This window comes from Heterocephalus glaber, unplaced genomic scaffold, assembly GCF_053883595.1.
Source record: "Heterocephalus glaber isolate CG9 unplaced genomic scaffold, H.glaber_assembly_v1.0 deba00001072, whole genome shotgun sequence".
NCBI classification, from domain to species: Eukaryota; Metazoa; Chordata; class Mammalia; order Rodentia; family Bathyergidae; genus Heterocephalus; species Heterocephalus glaber.
Window position 1 is genome coordinate 1664536 of NW_028258189.1, and position 25692 is coordinate 1690227.

At 34.5% G+C, this 25692-nt stretch overlaps 1 protein-coding gene across 16 annotated transcripts in view; it reads right to left on the reverse strand.

The window, feature by feature from the left end:
* Positions 1–25692, reverse strand: part of LOC147828444 (ubiquitin carboxyl-terminal hydrolase 9X-like) — a 154082-nt gene that overhangs the window by 10750 nt on the left and 117640 nt on the right. For 14 of the 16 annotated variants that reach the window (XM_087209920.1, XM_087209929.1, XM_087209927.1 and 11 more), the window contains 12 exons: positions 13639–13812; positions 11509–11650; positions 9740–10460; positions 8943–9066; positions 7958–8183; positions 7046–7175; positions 5444–5629; positions 4819–5039; positions 4648–4736; positions 1566–1722; positions 1207–1419; positions 447–528 (listed from right to left, as the gene is read on the reverse strand). In XM_087209920.1, the coding sequence (XP_087066046.1) occupies positions 447–528; positions 1207–1419; positions 1566–1722; positions 4648–4736; positions 4819–5039; positions 5444–5629; positions 7046–7175; positions 7958–8183; positions 8943–9066; positions 9740–10460; positions 11509–11650; positions 13639–13812 (2465 nt within the window). Of the gene's footprint in view, positions 1–446; positions 529–1206; positions 1420–1565; positions 1723–4647; positions 4737–4797; positions 5040–5443; positions 5630–7045; positions 7176–7957; positions 8184–8942; positions 9067–9739; positions 10461–11508; positions 11651–13638; positions 13813–25692 lie in introns of those variants that run through there. The other 2 variants (XM_087209930.1, XM_087209934.1) reach the window with 2 other exon arrangements.

Consider the following 25692-nt stretch of genomic DNA (forward strand, 5'->3'; position numbering starts at 1 on the left):
CACTTCTAATCCTAGCACTTGGGAGGCTGAATTACAGGTGTGTGCCACCACCCTTGGCTCTTTATTTATATTTTTCCTCAGCATCCTCCCCCAAGTACCTACCAAAACCAAGTTACTGATATTTAAAACTTTTTTACTGCCACTGAATCTCTGTGCTAAGTAATCAAGATTTATGTTCTCATGAGATATCATACAATTTATTAACTGTAGTTACTAGCACACTACGGTGCCTACTGGATAAAGAAAATACCATGGGGTGAAGATGAGGCATGGTGCATTATGATCCCACTTTAGCTACTCTTTTGATCACCTTGTCAAAGCTGATCTCGATAGGTAACTTAGCACTTTACAGTCATACCTGTCACAAATATTTAAGGAAAAAAAAAACTTTACAAAAAGACATTAAAATTGGTTTGGGTGACAAAAATGAAAACAACTACATTTACCTGTTGATGCTGAATGATACAGTGATACATCTTCTGGTGGAGAGGGCTCATGTTCATCTGAACCATCTTGCTTAACTGGCTCCTATTTAAAATTTGAAAAGATTGAGAATGTGATTCTGAAAATAAGTTCAAATTTATTCCTAATCTCTTAAGGTTTTTTGTTGCTATTGAGACAGGATCTCACTAAACAGTCTTATAGCACAAGCCAGCCTCAAACTAAATCTCCCTGCCTTATCCTCCTGAGTGTGGGGATTTATGGGTATGTAGCACCACACTAGCTTCTTTTAAATAAAAAAAATTTTTTTTAAATGCATGGTGATAAACGATCTTTCCATTTTTAAACCGATACATTAATTTACAGCAAGAGGAAAAAAACTGAATTGTTCTAGCTCACAATTAAAAAAAAATACCAGGGGATTTTGTGATACTAGGATACAGAATGTGCTGTATCCTATCTTTTTTTGACATTTTAATTTTCAGACAAGGTTGGTCTCAATCTTGAGATGCTCCTGTTTCAGTCTCTCAGGGTGCTGGGATTAGAGGTGTGGGCCACCAAGACCAGCTCAGACAACACAATTTAGTTACACAATTTCATGTAAGCTTGTCCAAAAAGAAACTACACAGTCAATTCAAGAACAAATCAATCAATACTAACTATTTAAAAGCAAACAAAACTGTAACATTTTAAATACAATCATTAATACATAAATTCTAGCCTATAAAATAATGTATTTCTACCTATTGCCAATTGTTTTTATACCTTCGGACAGAGTTCACAAGCTTTTGCAAGTGTTGGTCTAGCACTATGTGGTCTTTCTAAGAAATAACTGGTTGATGTTTCATTGCTTTGTACTGGAGGAGACCTGCTGTTGTAAGTGTACCGATGATTGCCAGTATATGGGTGTCTTTTAGGTTTATCTCCAAACCAATCCACCAATGCCCATGTCCATTTTCTTTTAAGATCTCCATTGCACTTCAAAAGAAAATAGAACTATATATGTAAAAAACAGCAACAAAAAATGAGTAATTTTCAACATCAACTTAAGATGACAATTCCCAAAATTTTGCTTTTTTTAAAAATTCGGACTCAGCATACTATGAAATTGTAAGATCTCTCACCTGTAAAATTTGATAAGCAACAGGACAATTGTCAAAAAGAGCAACCACACATTTCATACATTGATATGCTCTTTTTGGACAGTAATTCTTAGAGTGCTGAATTGTATCAAAAAGCCCATCTTGGTCATCTGGAATTCCTTTAAGAGCATTATGAATTCTAAAAAAGAACAAGACACACAATTTGTAATATCTAGAAGAAACCAACACTTGCGGGCTTCAAGTGTGTCATCCAGTATATTTCTAGAGTTAATTTCTTTAAGTAGCATTAGTATACTCACTGAGAAGATGAGAAAACAAGTAGAAAGAGGATAAATATCTCAAAGAATATTAAGAACAGTAAATGAAGGAGCTGGATAATACTTTAAGTCAAAGGTCTGGCCTTCTGTCAAATTATTAATTCAAAGTGATTTTGCTACCTGGGGTGGTGGCACATGCTATAATTCCGGTTACTTGGGAAGCTGGCAAAATGACTGAAAATCTGAGGCCAGTCTAAGAAACTTACTGAGAACCTTTCTTTAAAAAAAAAAAAAAAAATTTAAAAAGGAACAATGATGTATAGGTCTGTGCAAAGAAAGGCTCTGGGTTCAATTCTTTTTTTGGTATTGGGGATTGAACTCAGGACCTTGTGCTTAAAAGGCAGGCAGCAGAACCACTGAGCTAAATCCCTGGCTCTGGGTTCAATTCTTAGCAACACACACACACACACACAGAAACATACAGGCACAAAATCAAAAAAGAAAGATTTTGCTATATTAAAGTTAAGTGCATTATTAAAAGTGACCACATTTCTTTTCTTCAAGACTACTTTAGGTGGGAATAATTAAGTCACAATTGGTTCATTTTTTGAATGTAAAATTAGTGATTAAGTAACTGGAAATTAAAATAATTTAACAGTGAAAAATTAACTTGAATTCTAACAGTAAGAATATATACATGGGGCCAGGGATTTAGCTCAGTGGCACTGTGCCCGCCCGGCAAGTGCAAAGTCCTGAGTTCAATTCTTAGTACCAGGGGAAAAACCAAATAAAACAAAACAACCTTCCCCCAAACAAACAAACAACAAGGAATATATACATGTTAGGTAAAGCACATCTCCCACACCCACACTGGCAATAATGCAATCTGGCTGATGTATTACAATATATTTTATATAGCACATGTTCATCTTCATCATGGTTTAAAACATTATTGTTATTTATAGGCAAAATTACGCCTTCTTTTTGGTATCATTATGGAGACAGAACATAGAAAAAAAAATTCTGTTACATCATATACCTCACTTAATACAGTATCATTATATTCTAAGTCAAACACTAAGTATTTTTCATAATTATAGTAGAAGCCTTGTTTGGAAACTGGAATTTTTCAGAGTTTAATTACTTCTGACAAAAAATAATGTGCTTCTTGATACACCATCATATTCTGCTGAACAGCTCCTGGAAACAGCAAATGCTTTTTAAAGCATCTGTTGATGAACAGTTTAATAAACAGTTTAATAAAGTATCTCAAGCAATACTTTACTAATTTTATACATAAAAGTCCACTCTTCTTCACATTAATTCAGCATGTTTTAAAAATTTTTTAAATGGTTGGTGATGGAACCCAAGGGTGCTGGCATGCTAGGCAAGTGCTCCACTGCTGAGTTATTATCTTCAGCCCTTAATTTGGCTACTGTCGTTTCTTTGGGTATAACATTAAGGATAGGATGTGATTAAATCAAATATTTGAAGACACAGGAACAAAAACAGTAAAAATTAGATTCCAATAAAACAAAAACACAATTAAAAAAAAACCCAACTGAATCTAAGTAATTATGTAGTTAATAATTACACAGTTCAATGTTTTAAACATTTTAGTTTCATAACAATCAGTTTTTGATCAAAAACTTAAAAATTGGTACTGGGCACTGTACTGTGGAATACACATCCCCATCCTGTTAAAATTTTAAGTGAGATAGGGTCTCATTTAAATTGCCTAGGGTAGTCCTAAATTTGTGATCCTCTTGCCTCAGTGTTCGAAGTACCTGAGATTACAGTGACACCAGGTGTGGTGATGCACTCCTATAATTTCAGCACCTGGGAGGTTGAGGCAGGAGAACTCCCATGAGTTTGAGGCCAGCCTGGCCTATACACTGCGTTCAAGGGCAGCCTCAACTACATAGTGAGACCCTGTCTCAAAACAAAAACAAAACAAAAAAGAAGGCTGGTGCCATTTTTACAATGTTTTTATTCTCAGCTTTTTCTATAACTAATGGGTGATAGGATGTATATACTTTTGTTTTTATTGAGATTAAATTCAAGACCCAGGTACTGAGTGACATCTTCCAATTCTTTTTTGAGACAAGGTTTTGCTAAGCTGTTAATCTGACCAAACAAGGCTTAAGCTTGTGATGCTCTTCTATCAGCTTCCCAGAGTATTGGGATTTTTTTGTTGTTGTTGTTAAATCCCAGGACAAGCTCTTACTATACAGCCCAGGCTGGCCTTGAACTTGAAGAGATCTCCTTGCATTAGCCTCCTGGGTGCTGCAATTACAGGAATGTGCCACCAAGGCTGGCTTTATTTCTGTTTCTTAAATGACTATAAGATCATCTGGAGCAGAAAAGCTGGGATTTGACAGAGCTGGGCAGCAAATTCTATGCCATCATCCTGAGATGATTTTTATAGCAAATAACACATGGAGGAATTTTAAGGCATGTTTAATGGCCTGGTAGTAGGATAACCTCAATTATAAAAACTTTCTTACCACCTTGATTTCTCAAAAAATCATAAAACTACTTATAGGCTAGGGATTTTTATTTATTTTATTTATTTATTTTTGGTACTGGGGATCTTATTTATTGATTGATTGATTGATTGACTGGTACCGGGGATTGAACTTGGGACCTTGCAGTTGTGAGGCAGGCAGCAGAACCACTGAGCTAAATCCCCAGCCCAACTAGGGATTTTTAGATATGTGCATGTTACTTAGGATAAAGTAGTAAATCATGTTCCAAAAAGTAAAAATATATTAGGGTACTAACATTTGCAGTTATTTCTAGAACTTGAAAAACTGTGATTATATTGGTATCAATAACGCATCTACCTATTAGTCTGCCAGGAGTCCTCAATCAGTAAAATTTGCAAAAGGAGATCCAAGTATGGCCAGAGGTTATAGGTGTATGAATATGCAACCTAAAAACAGGTAAAACACAGTGAGTTACTTAAAAGGATATAAATAAAAAAAGAGACATACGAAAATTCATTTTCCTTTAACCTGCCAGAGAAGTTCACTGAGGACAGTAGATGAGAACTGTGGATTCTCCCAGCAGCAGAACTGAAGTAACTTGATGGTCTCTTCTGAATCACTGCAATCTTCAATAACTTTCTTTACATAACTACTGCTCCCAAATAAGATATCTGCCACATTCTGCTGAATAGGCATTATAGGCTGTGATAAATTAGGATCTCCAAAAGGATTGGGAAGAGGGGGATTACCTAGAACAGATTAGTCATCAATGAAAAGGGATCAGATTTTCCCATAAAATTGTAACACTGATGATTTTAAAAAATAATACCTTGTTTAAAATTAAACTTAAGCACAATAAAAATTTTACTAACATGATCAGAACTTCAAGATGACAAAATGTATGCTAAAACTAAAGAAAAATAAAGTTAAAAATTTTTAAACCAACTATTTCATAAATCAAGTATGTATTACACTATTTGAATTTAAAAAGTTTTCTTTAAAACATGTAATAAAGCTAGTTAAAAAAATTCCAAAAGCATGGATCTTTCATATTCCCTGCTTTTATAAATCTTTCAATCAAGTACTATGAAAACATAGTATTATTTTAAAACTATATATATACATGATTAAAGTACAGAGAATTCTACTTCACCATTGATTGAGGACTGTATTCTTGATGAGACACTGCAACAACGGATCAACTGAGATACTACTGAGTATAAATTGCCTAATTCAGCACTTTGGTTTTTGATTGGAGGACCTGGTCCTTCATCTAAAGACACAAGCATAAAGATAGCAGGTATATGCATTTTCAGAAGCTGTGTCTTTTCTGACATACCTATAAAAAAGAGGAGAATAGTATGTGAAAAATTTAGAATGGGTAACACTGCAGTACTCAAGTAATTATCACAGCTGCTTAAATAACAGGACTCTGTTCAGGCTGAAGAGAATATAGATAAAAATGTAGACAGAAAAGAAAACCTATTGATTATAACTATGAAAATAGTTATTTGGTGGCACACACAAATTTGTAATCCCAGCACTCTAGAAGGCTGAGGAAGATCCTGTTTCACCCCAGCCTAGGCAATGTAAGTGATATACCAAGACTGTCTCAAAACCAACCTACCCACAAAGGAACAGAGACATAGTTCAATTAAATCCCTGGTACCACAAAAATCAAATGAAAATACCAAACCAAACCACACATGCAAAGGGGAAATGTACATTTTCTAGGGTTTTAGAATAGTCTTATTAAAACAGCAATTCTCATAAGGTAAGACAGAAACTAGACTTTTAAAAAATTCTTTTAAAATATTGCTAATCTCTTTTTACTTGTTAGGGGAAACTATGCCAGTTTCCAGTTTCTCATTTGTTCATCTCTAATGGCCATTTAGTTTATCTCAACTTTCTTGGCTTGAAGCTAGAAATAGTTCTCAGATCTTTAATTTATTGTTTTTAACAGTATTTTCCCTGATATTTCTTCTCTAATTTCCTTCCTCCCTTTACTACTTTTTAAAGATCCATACATTCATCAGATCATGCAACACTTGGCTTTTTGTGCCAGGGTAATTTTACAGTAAAGTAACAGTCTCCATGTTTATCTATTTTGTCTGAAACGACATGATTTCTTTCTTTTTTTTTTTGGTACTGGGGATCGAACTCGGGACCTTCTGCTTTCAAGGCAGGAGGGGGAACCACTGAGCTGAATCCCAGGCTAATTCTTTTGAAAATGTCAAACACTGTTTGTGTATAGGCAGGCACTCCACTCTACTTGCTGATGGGGACATTTACATTGCTTGCATATCTTGGAAAATATGAATAGTGTTATAAAGATGAGTATCTTTTTGACATCTGTACTGATGGTTTTCCTTTGACAAGGTGGCAATGGAATTGTTGGATTACACCTGTAAACAAGCAAGCTCACAATGAATGAATCAATGCCTAGCTGATCATACTAGTTCTAGTGTTAATTTTTTTGAGGAACCTCTGTATTGTTTTTAATATTATAATGGCTATGCTAATTTGTGAGTGTCTTCTTTTCTTTTTTATTCTTCTGGTACCAGGGACTGAACTTAGGACCTTGAGCTTACAAAGGCAGGCATGGCATCACTGAGCTAAATCCCTAGTCCTTACAGTATGTTTTAAGAACATGCATCACACTTTCTAGAATAAATTCTCTTCCATGATTAAAACGTTTTCATCATTTAATATGTAAATATGAACCACTGAAGTAAGAGTTGTAAAAAGTTCTTACCTAAATTGGCATACATTAAAAACAAATTGAAATATTGCTGTAAATGATGCCCATATTCTGAAACTTCCCTTCTCAGGAGGTTTAATACTGCTTTTAGTAAATGATCACTCAAACTCAAGTTATCACCCATCTGTGAGAAATAAAAAGGTTATTTCATCAGTAATAGGCAGAAAGAGTAAATTTTTCTTTGCATAAAGAGAATGATGCTCACTTATGTGGTAAAAATTTCAGGAATCAAATTAATAAAGCTAGTAGTTCTTGAAGGGATGAAAAGTTATAGTAGTGTTTTTTGTAGCTCCTTCACTGTTGAAATTGTAAATGTTATTATATGCATGTTACACTTTTTGCACTTAAAAAAGCTATTTAACAGGGCTGGGTGTGGTAGCACACACCTGTAATCCCAGCACTTGGGAGGCTGAGGCAGGAGGATTGCTGTGAGTTTGAGGCCAAGCCTGAACTACAGTGAGATCCTGTCTCAAAAAACAACAGAAAGCTTTTTAAAAGAAGTGTAAATTAAGCTGTTACAAAATTAAATCTTATACAAAACCTTAAGATTTACTAAATAACTGCAAATAAGTGAATAAATAGAAAAATTCTTTATCAAAGTGCTTATGAGCTGGGTATGATGGTGGATACTTGTAATCCCAGCATTCAGGAGGCTAGAGGCAGGAGGACTGCTCTGAGTCTGAGGCTAGCCTGGCTTACATAGTAGACCTTGTCTAAAAAAATCAACAAAGAAAAAACAAAATGCCTAATGATCAAGTAATTTTTAGATACAGAAACCATAATGTATTTTGTTTACATGCATCTCTGCATAAATATGTCAAACACAGACACACAGATCTGCCCATCTGATTTTGTAAAAACACAATTTATTCTTAAGTATTTACTACAGAGAAGCTGTGTAATTACCTGATTAATAGGTGCTGAAGATGTAAAAGGTGAAGGGTAAGAACCATCTTTCAAGGAAAAGTGTGCAATAAATACTATAAGTTTTGCAAATGCATCCCTCACTTCTGCACTAGGGCACTCCAGAAGGTATTCAGAGAAACGACTGGATACATTAAAAAGGACATTCTGAGCAAACCAAAAACGTACATTCTTGCTGTGACGAAGGAGAATGCATAGTGCCTCACACCTAAAAACAGAAATAGCTATGAATATAAATTTTTATTAACATTTTATTGACATTTTTTGCAGTTGCTATAGTGATACAAAAGGTTTTTATGAACCAAATAAAGATAAAATATTTTGTTCATATTAATGGTGATGATTGGTTCTGGTATAAATGTAAGACTAGTTGATGAAGCTCTCTGACTAAATCTAGTCTGATACAGCCACAAAATGAATGTGAAAAGAATGTGTGCAGGTCTCTGCAAATCTCTTATCTGTTCTTCATGCAGTGACACTTCCTTAATATTATTTACTGTGAATGATGTTGCAAGGCTTGCTAAATCAAGATTTTACAATCTCCATGCTTTAAAAATTACTAATAATTGAAGACTACAGCCATTTAAAAATCTACCTTTTTAATCTTTTTTTTGGTACCAGGGACCAAACTCATGATCTTCAGCTTGCAAGGCAGGCCCTGTGCCACTGAGATAAATCCCTAGCTACCTTTTTAATCTTAAATGGGACTTTAATCTAGTTAGGATAAAGCTTATTACTTTATTGATGAAAAAGACAAAATGATATCTCATAACAAATATAAGCCAATTTAAAAATAAAAATCATATATACTACACAACTTTAGTAAAGGGTTTTCCTGTTAGGTCAGATTTTTATTCTATATTTGATATCTGAAATGACATTCTCTTGATTAGGGAAAAATAAACGAGTGTAATAAAGAGCCAAATCGACACTAAGTAAAATATGGCCAAAATCCAAAGCCATGTACCAGTCACTGGCAGGGCCACGGACTATTTGTTTGGTGTGAAGTCCAGTGGTAAAGAGGAATCTAGCAGCAAGCTGAATGCTGATCATAGCAATTTCTTCTGCTTCAGGCAACAAGTGATCTTGTCCTTTAAATAAAAAAGTAAATATACAGTTAAATTCATAATAAAAAAATCTCTGAACTAAGAGTAATATTTACTGATTATCCTAAGACCTTATTAAACCATGCTTAAAACTAAAGTTTGAGTAAAAAAAACTGTGTAAGAAACTCTTCTACTTTATAAACATTAAATGCTATCATTCAACGGCTCAAATATCCTGGGAGTATTTATTTTGGTAATGGGGATCAAACTTGGGACCTTGAGCTCGCAAGGGAGGTGGTGGAACCACTGAGCTAAATCCCTGGCCCTCCTGGAGTATTTTTACTTTAAATTATAGACTGAAAATATAGGGATAGGGATTTAGCTCAGTGGTTCCACCGCCTGCCTTGCAAGCTAAGGACCCGAGTTTGATCCCCATACCAAAAAAAAAAAAAATTGACATGTTCAAATAGTTTAAGGTTAATGAGAATATGAGGAAATAAAAAGAGATAAAGAACAGGAAAGTTTAAACACAGGCTAATGCCTGGTAAGAATTCCTGCATGTGAATTAAGAATTATTATTTATTGGGCTGGTGATTTAGCTCACTGGCACTGTGCCTGCCTCTCAAGTGCTAGGTCCTGAGTTCAATGCACAGTACCACACACACATACAAAAAAGAATTATTATTTATTAATGAGAAGCTAGTTTAAAGAAACTTACCTGGAACAGGGCTTAAGTAAATAGCATTACATGTGAACAGCTTTTTCATAAACTGAAAATATTCTAAACTGTAGTGCATTTGGTTATGCATGAATTGCACATTTTGTGTGCAAACACTTCTTCCAATGGCTGGTGACATCAGGTCTGATGTATATCTTATCTCATCATCTTCATCAACTGTGTCCATTCGTTCATAAAAAAGTATGTATGCATTCCACCACCTTTCCTGCCACCTGTATGACATGCACTTCATCATAGGATCAAATACTTCTCTCATGTACTCTCCACCAAAACACTGATTTTTCATTTCTTCATCATCATCCACCTTACATTCTGTCACATCTCCATCATCAAATTTATACCAACAGTCTCTCTCACCATCTTTACCATTTCTTTGAATGATATAAGAATAATAATGTCCCTCATTTGCTTGGCCACTGTGTACAAGAACACCTACAAGTCTGTATTTTGTATTTCCTGGTGCCTCACTTGCAGACTCTTCATTTGATTCAGTCAACTGACTCTCTGGGTTAATGTTATCTCCTTCCAGCTTTGCAACTCCTGCTACTGTGTAAGGCTCCATATCTAGTTCTCGTGGAAATTCAAAATAATCATTGAATTTGATGGCACATTCTCTTTCCCAGTCATAGTCAAATCGTTTTAGTTGAATGGCAAGGACAGGAGGTAATTTTTTAATTAGTAAGCGTTTTACTGCATCAACCTACAATAAACAATATAAAGGAACATTATAACCTAAATCATATATATCAAAATATATTACTGAAAATTCATGATTTACTTAAATTTATTTACAAATAGAGGAATAAATGATAATACTATCAGGATAATTATTAACTGACTTTTAAACAAAATTTACCAAGCCTTGAGATATGTAGTCTCTCATTTATTCCCAATTCCACAGTCACTCTTATCTAACTACCCATTTGGTGTTTACTTTTATATGAAAGAAAATAATATGTTGTCAGTGAAAGAAATAAGCAATTATAAAATTAGACAATATTTACAAAGTCACATGGTAGTTAATTTACTAAGTATTGTCCATTGCTAGTGGATTTAAGCTTCCTTTCCCTTTGAAAAAGTTACTACCTATATCACTAATTTTAAAAGGTGGATTAGTATTGGTAAAGGGTAAGAAAGAATTGTTCCACGTGTGTGGATAGCAGGTAATATAGCTATATAGAATACAATCTAGTGTTTAAGGTAAAGACATTGTGGACAACTTGGAGGTGAGAAAACATCAGGGCTAAGAAAAAGAAGTATTATTTAACTGTGTAGCATTTTGACAAATATGTTATTCCAACTCAGAGATGAAGTTAGCTGGCTGAATCTTCAAGTCAGACTTGGTTAACTGCATGTGCTGTGAAAATCTGCTGCAACTAAATAAAATTAGCCAATCTGTTAAGACTTGAACAGTAACTCTGAGTATGAAAAAATGTTTTCTGCTACCAACACCTTATGCGTCAGTTCAACAGGAATCTATTTCAGAACAAAGATGGAAAGTTACCTGTGTAACTGTTAAACTGACAAGAAACTGATAATGTATTTTGATTTCTAAATGTTATTTACCCACTAAAAATCTTTAGTCAGAGACACAATATTCTCTCAATATTCTTTCATTAACATATCTTTAAATAGGTCATCATTGTCATTTCCTTTCTGCTACCATAACAAAGCAGAGTTAGAGCAGAGGTCAATTTTGATGATTAGCACAAATGCAATCATAATTTCAAAAACTGTACACTGCATACCTTTTTATCACATTTTTCACAATGATATGCATTTGCACCTTCCAGTAAATCTCCTTTGATATACTGTTCCAAAGAATCAACAAGATTTTGGTGATTTCTAATGTCTATATTTAAAGTTGTAAAAGATTCTTCACATTCATACCTAAAGGTATTAAGAAATGATGGAAAGGATCCTTAAATTTCTAAATGTTACCTTTAGCTGTAACTTGATGAAAAATACTTTAGCAGTACTTATTATCTTATCAAATTCATTAGTTATACAATGTTATTTAGTAATAGTTATCTTTATCAGTTATTTATTTTGTACCGGCCCATATATTAGATTCTTTATATGCCTTTGAGAAGCATGTCTATCTCTCTATCTTGAAGAGAAAGAAAGCAGGGAAGGGGGAGACAGACAGAACAATTTGGTTCCACTTGGCAGACTGATGCTTGAAAAGTTGTATGGCACACTGTCTTCCTAACTTATCTGTTTAAACCATAATTCATGCCAAAGTAAAGAAGATTCATTAGGTTCAGAAAATGACTATTCGAAGCTATTAATGAAGTGCATTTAAAAATGTGTTTCAATATCTGCCTCAGAGGCTTTACATACACAAATACTTCAGACATAAGCTTGCTTGTAAAACCCTATTGTGTTCTATTCTATAGATTCATAAAGTAACTGCAGACCAAAAATTCATAAATGTGAGAATGAAAAGGCATACCATATTGCAGGCAACTGTTACAAAAACTTCAAAATTTCTCATGATACTCAGAAAATTAGATGGGGAGAATACATTGTCAACCATCAAATCAAACTAAGGTTTACCTATAGGTGTTAAGTGCAAGCAGACACTGTGTTCAAGATATAACTCCTCCCATTAAAAAATTTTTTTTCTAGCCAGGGGGAACATGTTACAAAAATGAAATTATTCATAAATGGATTATGTAAGTCATTATATGATAAAAATCAAGCCTTATAAAAGACAACTTAAAAATTCACATGCACACATCATACATGTCTGACAGATACTCCAGGAAACTCATATACATATATATGAATATAAATATACATTTAAATGATAGAAATACACACACACATACACACACACCTGACAGACAATCCAAAAAATACAATATTCTAAAACCATAATGGTCTGTGATATAGACTTGGGAGGGGCTGGGAATTTAGCTCAGTGGTTGTGCTGCCTGCCTCACAAGAGCAAGGTCCTGAGTTTGATCCCCAGTACCATAACAAAACAAAACAAAAACAGACTTGGGACTCAGATATCATCCTGCAATTTCTAACAAGTATGTGTAGTTCATTTGAACTTTACCCCCCTCTCAGTACTAAGGACTGAACTGAGGACCTTATCCATACTAGGCACACACTCTATCATTAAGCTGCATCTCCAGCTCTTTTAAATTCTGAGACAGGGTCTTGTTAAGGCACTAAATTGCCCACTCTGGGCTTGAATTTTTGTAATCCTCCTACCTTAGCCTCCTAGAATCCTGGAATTACAGTTGTGGGCCACCATGGCCAGCCAACTGGTGGTAAAAGTCAAGTATTTACTTTGTACAGAAAATATTTTGTCAGATTTGCCAGTCATCTTTTTTTTGGTGGGTACTGGGGATCGAACTTGGGACCTTGAGCTTGCAAGGCAGGTGGCAGAACCACTGAGCTAAATTCCTGGCCCCCACCAGTCATCTTTTAAACTTACATTATGCTATTGTAGTTATTAATTTAATTAGACTAACAAAACATCTTTTAGCAGTAACTGCAGACTTCTGGAAAATGCCATTTTATTTCTGAGACAGGGTCTTGCTATGTAGTTTAAGGTGGCCTTGAAATCACTATGAAGCAGTGATCTTCCTCAATCTTCTGAGTGATGGGTTTACAGGTGTGCACTACCACACCTGACAGGAAAATGCCACTTTATGTCTTAGGGTATGACAAAGCAAGTGGCAAGAACCACATATTACTAGGGGGAAAGAATCCCAACAGGATAGTGTTACATATGAATGCAAATTCAGTCTTAGGTATTTAAAATCAATATACTCTGCTCTATAAATACAAGTGGAAATCTTATTTGCGCTCATAAAAAAAAAACCTGAAAGTATACCTTAAATAAAATAATTAGTGCTTACCTATGTGGGCAGCCTTGGCATATCTTCTGATCTGCAAAGGAACCTCCTAGCACTTTACTTATCATAGGAGGATGTCCTAAAGCTTTTAAAGCCTCATCTAAACTATTGACCAAAGAATTAAAAAACTCTAAGGCATCATGTTCCTCAAGGAGATTGACAGGTTCATTCCAAAGCCTATGAAACAAACAAAATAAAACAAGTAATATGAAACAATCCCAAAGCTTAAGAAACAGAATAAAACATACTACATCCCAAAACTTTCAATTCCTATCTCAAAAATGACAGAAATCTGAGCTGAAATGTATCTGTTTACCCAGGAAGGTGAAATAAACCAATGAATCTTATGTATGTAGAATGGCAATGAAAGTGAAGCTAGTGAAAAATGAGAATGCAGAGGCAACCAATTACTTTGGTGACTAAGATGGTATGTCTAAGATGAACAGAATGTTGCTTTATAAAATATAGATGGATTTCAATTCAAATATCTTTTACATGACAAACTCACTCTAACATGGATTTTGTAATTATTTTCACCATTTAATTTTGCTTAAATTTTAACTGAGAAAGTAAAGACTGCATCACTTCATAAAGCGGTTTTTTTCGAAGTGAAAAGAGAAAGGCTTACCCTTTAAACCCTTAAAGTACATGTGTCTCAGTAGTATAAATTGATTTAACATTTATAGAGTAACACAGCACAGCATATCATTTTAGCAAAAAGACATTACAATAGTTTAAGCTTGCCAGGATGTGCATTTTCTTTCTTATGGTGAACTTTCATAATTAAAACATTTTTGTTACTACAGTAAAAATTAAATTTTATATTGACAGAGCATAAAAATCACTTAGGGCAGAAGATGTATTTTACAAAGATGGGAAGCTGTTTTTTGGGGGGTACTGGGGATTGAACTTGGGTCCTTGGACATGCAGCAGGCAGCAAAACCACTGAGCTAAATCCCTGGCCCAGGGAAGCTGTTTTAAGATACTATCCCCATTAGTACTTTCTGAAAGAAAAAAAAAGAAAAAGAGAAAAAGAAACTAGGGTGGGGATATAACTGGGAATTGAACCTAGTACCTTCCCACTAAGCTACATACATCCCCTACCCTGAACTTGAAAATCTTCCTTCTTCAGTGTCCTGAGCAGCTGGGATAAATGGGGTAAACTTTCTTCTAATATTAATTCCTGGCAACACTATTTGCTTTCTATTAGTCTAGAGTAGCCTTTTTAAAAATGTCATTTACAGAAATGAAGCATTCAGCTTTTCTTGCCTTCCTAAAAAAAAAACTGTGGAAAAATACACTTAATTAAATACTTAAGCTTAAAACAAAGGTCTAAACATGATTAGGAAAAACGTGATTATAAAGCCAAGTGCAGAGGCACACAGAACAAATAGGATTATGTGCAAAATAATCAAGACATTTTAATGAATTACGGGTCAAGACAGGCCAATGACAGAACTGATCAATAGGAAGAAAAATGGTATGCAAACAATAAAAGGGAAAAATATTCATGTATTTGCTTCATTTATATATAAATAAAAATATGTTGTGTCCAAGTCACATCTGGAGTACTCATTCAACTTTAAGGCCACATTTAAAAGGAATACTGACAAAATTTCATGTGACCATTCAACTTCTAAAAGACTGTTGTTAGAGCCTGGGATTTAACTCAGTGGTTTCGCTGCCTGCTGCGCAAGTGCAAGGACCCGAGTTCGATCTCTGGTACCAAAAAAACAAAACAAAGCAAAACAAACTGTTGTTAATACAGCTAACACAACAATAACCTATTTTTTAATAGCTCAGCAATATTAACTCCTTTTTTTTTTTTTTTTGGACAACCTTCTCTACATCCCACTTAAAGGATACTTTTCATCTTGCAAAACTAAAAATCTATACCACAAGCTTCCTCAAAATACCTATTCATAGACCCTGGAAACTGTTCTCTTTTAAAAATCTTTTGCAATATCATCATTTTGTTTCCCCATAAAGGCCTATCATTTTATATTATCACGAAGAGTGAATAAAGGTTCCAATTTTTTCATATCTTCATCAAGTTATTTTTTATCTTCCTTGTAAACAGTGATATGAAGTATTTTCACCCTATTGGTCGGTTTTATTACTGTCCCTTGCTCATTTTTGAACTTGGCTGTTTGTGTGTTCTTAAATTAGTTCTGTATAAATCTTAGTAATCCTGGGCAAGATTTTTTTTTGGTACCAGGGATCGAACTTGGGTCCTTGCGCTTGCACACCAAGTGGTGAAACCACTGAGCTAAATCCCTGGCCCCTGGGCCAGATATTTTAATGGACAATTTCTACCAATGAAAGAGGTGCCTTTCACCTTTTTGCTTGATGGTCTGATTTTTTTTTTTTTGGTACTGGGGATCAAACTCAGGACCTTGCGCTTGCAAGGCAGGCGTGGAGCCACTGAGCTAAACCTCTGGCCCCTTATGGTCTTTTTTGATGTACAAATCTTTAAAAAATTTCCATAAAGTTAAACCTGCATATTTTTTGTTGTCTGTGTCTATAATGTCATATACAAGAAATCACTGCCGAGTCCAGTGTCATGAAAATTTTCCTCTAATTTCAGTTTCTGGTCTTATATTTAGGTGTCTGGTTTTGTTTTTATTTCTGTGTGTTATTACTTAAAGGTCTGACTCCTCCCTTCTATAGGATTTCCAGTTTTAACATCATTTGTTGAAATGTACTCTTCCTCACTGAATGGTCATGGTACCTCTATCATACCCCAAGTTATGACTTTATCCCTGAGGCTTTTATTCTATCCCACCGGCCTGTGTGTCTGTCTCATGCCAGTGTTACACAGTTCTAATTGCCAAACATCTATACTAAGTTTCAGAATCAAGATCTTATCTCCCTTGGCCAAGTGGCTTTGGTTATGAGATCCCTTGATATTACATGTAAATTAGGGCAGGGGATTTAGCTCAGTGGTTTTGCTGCCTGCTGTGCAAGCGCAAGGACTTGAATTCAATCCCTGGTACCAAAAAAATAAAAAGAAATCTATGTAAATTACAGTAGGTTTTTGTATATCTACAAAAAGACATTAGTTTTGCCACAAACTGCACCCATACCACATATTGTGTTGGTAGTAAGGCCATCTAAACAATAATTCTAATATATGTATACAAGATGTGTTCTCATTTATTTTCTTTCACTTCTCCCAGCAGTTTTCATTATGTTAACTTTTACTTTCTTTGCTAACAATATTTTAAATGTTTTATGCTGCTGTGTGAGATTTTCTTCATAATTTCCTGTTACTGAGATTTGTGTATTCACATGAGTGTCACCTACGGTCATATGGTGTTGTTTCTGTTCATCCTTTGTTTCTTAAATAATGAAAGGGAAATGAATTGTTGATTTTTTTCTGCATTAATTGGGACTGTCATGTATTTTTTCTCAACTCTATTAACGTAGTGTACTCTATCAATCAACTTTTTCAAGATGAACAATCACTGCATTTCTGGGATAAATTCTGCTTGATTATAGCATATGTTCACTTTAAGATACTACTAAAGATGGCATTCTAGTATTTTGTGGAAGACTTCTCTTCAAAGGGTATTACTTTCATAGTCTTTTTAGTGTCTATGACTTTGGTGTGCAAGATTTATTTATTGGATTCCATTTTAATTTAGTTGAAATACCAATAACTTTCTTCTTTTATTATTGTGTGGTAGGTATTTCATAACATGGATGTACCAGTTTATACATTAGTAACCAGAGGGACAAAGATTGTTCTCAGTTTTGGTAATTACTGTACTTATAAAAGTGTTATAGACAAATACAGGATTTTATGAAAAACTGAATTTTTACATTTAATGAAACCTTTCTTTGGGGGGTGGGGTACTGGAAATTGAACTCAGGACCTTGTAAGGCAGGCGTGGCACCACTGAGTAAATCTCTGGCCCTGAAACCTTAACTAAATACCTAGAAGGAATGTTTATTATATGTTAAGTCTATGTACAAGTATGTAAGAAAGAGTTAACTAAAGGGCTAGAAAATTTCTAATTTTGTGAATGACGAAGTATTTGATGTAAAGAGATAAGATGTATTTTAACTCACAGGGAAGGGAATGAAAAAGGAGAAAGATAGAAGCAGGGAGAGGTGGACAGCTCATGACAGCTTTCTTTCCTCTTTGTTCCATCTGGGTATCAGGTGGCTGATCAGTGGTGACTACATTGAGCAGATGTGGAATCTGCTTCCTCAGTTTGCTGTCCTTTATGTCAACTGTTTCTGAAAATAACCTCACAGACATAATCAAGTGCTATTTATTTCCTATAAGTTTATAAATTCAATCAATTTGATGATCAAGATTAACTATCACACTGTCTGAAAGTCTGCTTATGATCTTTTCTTTTTTGGTCCTGGGGGTTGAACTCAGGTCCTTGTGCTTTTGAGGCAGGCCGTGGAACTGTGCTAAATGCCCGGCCCTGTATGTTCTTAATCTACATTAACACTAGAAAAAAATTAATTTGTAGGAATACTTAGTACTTCTGATTCTTATGCTTCAGCCACACAAAATCCTGGGATAACAGGCATATCATATGATGATTAAAGGTGTACAACAATTATACATTATTTTAACTACGTATCCTTTTTGGGGGGGTACCGGGGATTGAACTCAGGACCTTGCACTTGAGAGCCACTGAGCTAAATCCCCAGGCCAATTATGTTATCTTTCAGTCTGCTACCAGGAATTGAACTCAAGACCTTGTGCTTTCCAGGCAGGCATGGTGCCACTGAGCTAAATCCCTAGCCCTAATTATGTGCCTTTTAAAATTTCTTTCTTTTTTTTCTGGCACTGGGGATCAAACTCAGGACATTGGGCTTGTGAGGTAGGTGCAGAGGCACTCAGCTAAATCCCTGGCCCTTATTTATTTATTTGAGACAGGGTCTTGCTCTGTAGTCCAGACTTGCCTTGAATTTACTATGGAGCTCAAGCTAGCCTTGAACTTGGGTCAATTCTCCTGCCTCAATCTCCCAAACGCTGGGATTACAGGTGTGTATCACCATGCTGTGCCTTTTTTTTTCTTTTTTGGCTGAGTGTCTTGTAAAGTCTCTCATCTATATGAAAAAATTTAATTAGGTTGTCAGTTTAATATTGACCTGGAGAAACTCCTTATATATTATGGATGCAGATATATTTTTGCCAAATACTCTCTTTTTCCATTTTCTTAACAGTCTTTGGGAGTTTTTTACTTTTATAAAAGAAAGTTAATATTCTTCTGTTCATGATACCTATTGCTGAATAATAATCTTTTTTTTTTTGTACCAGAACTGAACTTGAGACTTTGTGATTGTGAGGCAGGCAGCAGAACCACTGAACTAAATCCTCAGCCCTGAATAATAATCTTGAGATTTTTAACTTTGGTCTTGCATTTATCTTGCGTTTGCAAGGCAGGCACAGCACCACTTAACTAAATCTCCAGCCCTCTGGCATTTATTTTTAAAGTCCAGGTTTTACCTATGGGTCTTTTATCTATTTTTGCATTAACTTCTATGTAAGGTTTAAATTTGATTGGTTTTTGAGGGATGTCTGCTCAGTTCACTTATGAATTTTCCTCTGAATTATCTTTGTATCTGTCAGAAATCAGGTAGGCTTATCAGTATAAATTCTGAATTGCTCACTGTGGTACTGACCACTGTGCCTAATTTTTCAAAAATGCCATTATGTCTTTTTTTTTTTTTTTGGTATCAGGGATCAAACTCAGGTCCTTGCACTTGTGCAGCAGGCAGCAAAATCACTGAGCTAAATCCCCAGCCCAGTGTCTTATTATTATTATCTTGGGTTATTTTTGACATACGGTCTTGTTCAGGGTAATTCTGAACTCACTATGTAGCCCAGGTTGCAGTCAAACTTATGCTCTTCCTGCCTCAGCCTCCCGCCAAGTACTGGGATTATAGATGTGCATTATCATGCCTGAAATGTTTTGCTTATTGTGGTGGAAAAGGAGTCTTGACACTAGGCAGGTTTCCTTCAGCTTGGAACTTTTTCTTTTCTAAACTGTTTTATTCTTGTTTCTTTTCCCTTTCATATTAAGAATAAGAACATGATGAAGGTATAAACCACTCCAGGGAGAAGTAATGAAATAACAACATTCTCCTTTTAATAAATCATAGGATATATAACTCTCCACTTTTTTTTTTTGGTACCAGGGATTAAAGTCCGGTCCTTGTGCCTGTGCAGCAGGGAGCAAAAACAGAGCTAATTCCCGGCCCTCTCCATTTAATTTTATCTTCTTTGAATCTGCCCTTCAGTGTTTTGATGTGTAAAGGAATCAAGTGTTACAAATACTTTTAGATGCTGGTGTTTTTAGTAAACAGCTTTCATATACAATAGCAGATATTTATACCCTTCTTCCCCCAAACCATCACTATTATTATCAAGAAGATGAACAATTTAATACCTTCAAAAAATTGCTTTGAATTCCTCCACCCTGGATCTTCGCTTCAATTTTTCTCAAATCAAGTATTCATTTTTATGTCTGTCAGTATACGTACTATTCTCAAATATTAGTTGGGTGTGATGTCACACAGGATAGTACAAGCCTATAATCCTAGCACTTTGGGAGCCTGAGGCAGAATCACAAATTAAGAGCTCAGCTTGGGCAACTCAACAACATGCTGAGATCTGGCCTCAAGTAAAGGATTACAGGAAGCTTAGTATTCAACAAACACATAAACACACAAAAAACCCTCCAGAATAATGATATCTATTGTTTTTGTTTCTTCTTTTCTTCCTAAAGTGAATTTGCATTTACTGTATTAGTTGTAGGTATTTTGTGGGTGACTTTTTATTAGGTTTCCTTGAAAGTTTGCTAAGAATATCAAGAATGGATAGTGTTTTGCAACAAATCTTGTCTTCGGTCCCGACGTCACATGGATTTCCTTTTAGTTTACTGATCTGAATGTTTTAACTAAGCCTTTTTCAAACAACCCCTCTTTCTCATGATGCGTTATCTTTTAAAAATGTTGATTTCAGGCTGAGGATTTGGCTCAGTGATTCCACCGCCTGCTTTGCAAGCAGAAGGTCCCGAGTTGGATCCCCAGTACCAAAAAAAAAAATGTTGATTTCAAGTTACAAAAGTTCTGTTCAGAAATTGTGCATCTAAATTTATTGGGTATATAGCTTTCTTAAGATGTGAGTGGCATTTGGTTTCAAGGAATACTAATGAAGAATCATTTGGTAAAAACTGTTTTCTCTTCATTTTTAAACTAACATTTATTTAATTTTCTGACCTCCCTTCTGGGTGTGTGTGTGTGTGTAGTCATCCAAAAGTGACCACATCTCAATAATTTGTTTTCTTTTCTCTCCTGTTTTAATAAATACATGATGGTCTGTCAATATGAAATTTTATTTCTGTAACTTTTATCTATAGTTAAACTATTTTATTTATTTTGGTGCTGGAGATTAAATTCAGGACCTTGTGCTTGCGAGGCAGGTGCAGCACCACTGAACTAAATCTCCAACCCTTTATAGTTAAACTAAAATATGGTACTGTGAAGACAGTATGTTAAAATAATTTTGTACTTTCTAATGTGATCTGATAATCTTTGTCTGATAAGTAGCCCAATTTGTATTTCATACCACTATTGATACAATAAAATTTAAAATGAGCCATTTTGATACTTTATTTATACTTAGCAGAGTTTTCTTTTTCTCTCCTTTTTAAAAATGATTATTAAAATTGATTATTAAAATGTTTTATTTCAATGCATGTAGTGGTTTTTTGTCTTAATGTTTTTAGTTTTTTAAAACCCCAATACTGGGTAATGAATCTAGGAAGCACTCTAACACTGAGCTACAATTCTCAGCTTTTTTTAATATCTTAAGAAAAGATCTTGCTAAATTACCTTTGAATTTGTAATCCTTCTAAGCTTCCAAAGTAGTTAGCTTACCCATTCTTAACATATATATACAATTAACAGTTTGCCACTTGAAGTACAACAGATCTCACAAACATAATGCCATACTTTGTTTCTGATAATGCCATTACTTAATGTTATAACTGTCAAGGTATTACATTTGTACATACTGAGTGACTCCTGTGATTTTACTTTCAATATTTATATAAATATAAGGAAAAATATACTATTTTATATACCCAGTATTTCCCATTTGTGTTGCAATTTCAAGTTTCCTACAGTATAATCACTTTTGTGCCAGAAATTTCACTAGAGTTTGTTTTGCAGATTTGTAAAAATTTTTTTTCACGGGCTGGGGATTCAGCTCAGAGGTTCTGCTGCCAGTCTCACAAGGACAAGGTCCCAAGTTCTATCCCTGGTATCAAAAAAAATTTTTTTAATTTTTTTTAATTTTTTTCCCCACAAGTTTCATTTCATTTGAGAATAAATTTGTTTAGCCATATGCACTGAAGGATATTTTCACTAGATACAGAATACTGATTTTGCCTTTTTTTGCTTTGTTCTAAATCTTGAGATTTGTACTTTTGGTGTAACCCAAGAAATCACCGCCAAACCAAATGTCATATAATTTCATTTAAAAGTTTTATAGTGTATTCTAACATGACTAGGTGACATGCTTGATTCACTGTGACTCGGTATTTACTCATGGGCTAAGGAAAGGTTCTAATGGTAAAAGACGAAGTTTTTCTTCTAAGATCAGGGGAAAGCTCAAGGATGGCAACTTCCACCACCTTTACTTGACACAGAACTTAAAGTTTTCCAAGAACAATTAGAGAAGGATAAGAAATAAAAACCAACTAAATAGGAAAATATAAACATAAAAATCTTGTTTATAGAATTACAGTTGCAAAAGCAAAGTTCTACATTTGTACAGAATGTAAAGACAGGATCAGGGACATGGGTCAGTGGTGCTGGCCTACCTGGCAAGCACAAGGTCCTCAGTTTGATCCATGATACCAGGAAAAAAAAAAAGTGGCAGAATGTAAAGGCATTACGATGTCACCAAACAACACCTGAAAACTTAAAATGCTAATTTTTTGTTTTGTTTTTGAGACAGGATTTCACTTTGCAGTTCAGGGTGGCCTTAAATTCACTATGTAACCCAGAATAATTTTGAATGCTCGGCAATCCTCCTTCCTGCCTCTGCCTCCCAAGGGCTGGGATTACAGGTGTGTTCCACCACACCTGGCTTGAAATGCTAAATTTTTGTTATATACATTTTACTACAATAAAAAGCAACTGTGAAACAGGTAGCGATTTCAGGAAAATAAAAAGCATGGACAAAAGAATTTAATCTATCAAAATTTAAATCCTGTGCAACAAAAGATACACCAAGATACTGAAAAGATTCCACAGTACAGTACATTATACTTCTAAATCATTTATTTGTAATAATTCAAAATAAAACATAGAAAACACAGGAAGAACACATACAACATAAAAACAAAACAAAATAAGACTACCTTAAGGGTTCTGCAAAAGTACACCAATGGCAAATAAAAAAAGAAACAACACTACTATGAATTATGAAAATACAAGTAAGTCTACCATAGGATCCACTTCACACCTAAATAAGATGGGTCTAATTAGAAGAAAAAAAAAAAGCAGAAAAAGAGAAAAGTAGTCAAGTGTTGATGTGAATATAGAGTAAATGCATTTCTTAAAAATTGCTAATGGAAAAGTAAAATTCTTCTACTAGGATTACAAACCAATTTGGTGGTTAAGCACAATTAAAATTATCATATGGGGCTGGAGATTTAGCTCAGCGGTTCCACTGCCTGCCTTGCAGGTGGAAGGTCATGAGTTCGTTCCCCAGAACCCCCCCAAAAAACAACAAAAAAATCATATGACTCATCTGTTACATGCCTAGCTATGTATCAAAATAAGTGAGGTTAAATTTATTTGTTATGCAAAATAAGCAAATCCATATAGAGAGAATAACTTTATGGTGCCAGGATTAGAAGAGGAGACTGGGGAATCACGCTAGTATGGAGGTTCTGTTGTGAGTAATGAAAATGTTCTGGAGGGGTTGGGGATTTAGCTCAGTGGTCCTGGTTTTTTTTTGTTGTACTGGGAATCAAACTTGGGACCCTGCGCTTGGCATGAAGGAGGCGGAACCACTGAGCTAAATCCCCAGCCCTGGAAAAGTTCTGGAACTACACAATGGTTGTATAAATATTCTTAGAGTACCAAATGCCACTGAGGTAGCCTTTTAAATGGTCACAATGGTAAATTTTTTTGTTGAATAAACTTTATCATAAAAGAAAAATAAATTAACAATATATTATGTGTTTAAAGTGTTGTACATAATATACATAATAAATTGTGCATCCTAGTATTAGATACAATTATCTGAGAGGACAAAAAAATGTAAATATACTACTATCTAAGTAAAAATGCCTTATAACTGAACACATTTAAATAAAAATGAAAAAGCAAAATATCTATATAGATACATTTGTACTATATACAGATATACATACCTATTTATAGGTTTTACACTCCAATTATAAAGAATATAATTACAGTTATTATACACACATGAAACACATATATAGGTATTTAGGAGGAAGATTTTGGAAAAACTCTCAATGTGATAGGGCACTGTGAAAAAGAACTGAAGTGAAAACTCAAGTCAGAAATGCAGTAAGCAAGGGAAAGAAAACAGCTGATGTGAGCCAAAATAAATCTCTCTTTAAAAAAAGAGGAAAAGGGCTGGTGCTGCTGCCTGCCTTGCAAGTGGAAGATTCTGCATTTGATCCCCAGTACAAAAAAGCAGGAAGAAAAAAAAAAGAGCTGAAAACAGGAAGGAGAGCAAGGCATATGTTAGGTTATAGAACTGAAAGAATAAAATGGCATTATATATGAAAATCATTCTTAAGAATGTGGAAAATTCAACTTCAGAAATATAGAAATTAATAGACATACAATGAGAAGACACTGCACCACGTATTTATGATTTCCGAAAAGACCAATTGATAACACTAAAATCTTCAGGGTAAGCTGCTCTCTTTGGAAGAAAGAGGGCAGCCCAGGAAGATTATTTTATTCAACTTTTTAATATGTAGGAGTCTTTGCTAAAGGAACTCTAAATTCCTACAAAGAATTAGAACATTTTCCTACCCATAAAACTAAACCTGTGTAGGTGAGCTGCAATGTTTTAGTGGTGTGTAAGACATATAACAGACATTGATAAAATATGTCAAACTCAGGAAATGAGATCAAGATATATTTGTTTTACTTTTCTGTGGTGATGGAGATGGAACCCAGGGCTTTGTATATGCCAGGCAAGCAATTTATCACCACGCAACATTTCTAAGCCCATAATTAATTTTTTAAAAATCTAAAAAATCCCTTAATTTTACTGGTCATTATTGGAGTATATTAGGGAGATATATATATATGTAAAACAGAAGGAAAAAAAATAGCATTTAATCTGGGTTTTCTCAAAGACCAGTATATTAGGCTAATTAATTAATGAAGACAAACCTCTCTGTTTTTGTTTTTGGTACCGGGGATCGAACTTGGCATCTTGTGCTTGTGAGGCAGGCGGTGGCACCACTGAGCTAAATCCTGGCCCAGGACAAACCTCTCTTTAAAGATTCATTCTAATGAACTGATTAAGGACGATAAAATTAAGAGTATTATAATTTTGTAAGCTTAGCGAAAGTACTAGACTTGGTCAATGATAACTCAGTATTTTGTTTCTCTCAACAAAAGTAAAATCATTACCTATTAAATAGTCTTAAAAATGACAGAATAAAAGGGGGGATAAAATCATACTCATAAATATGATAAAGACTCCTGGTCACATATTAATGAGCTTCTAATCAAACTAAGCAAATCTACCCTACTCTCTGATTGTCTATGACCTAAGACTGTTATTTGCAGACATTAAAATGGTTGAAAAAAACTGAGATCAAATGAAAATTACATAATGGAGTACTACTAATCTGCCATAAAGACAAACTTATGTCATTTGTAAGAAAATGAATGCACCTTGAGGTAATGTTAAGTGAAATAAGTCACACAAGCTTCAATACTGCATGGTTTCTCTTACATGATAAACCCAGTAAAGTACTGAATCAAAAACAGAAATCAGGAATTAGACAGACAGAT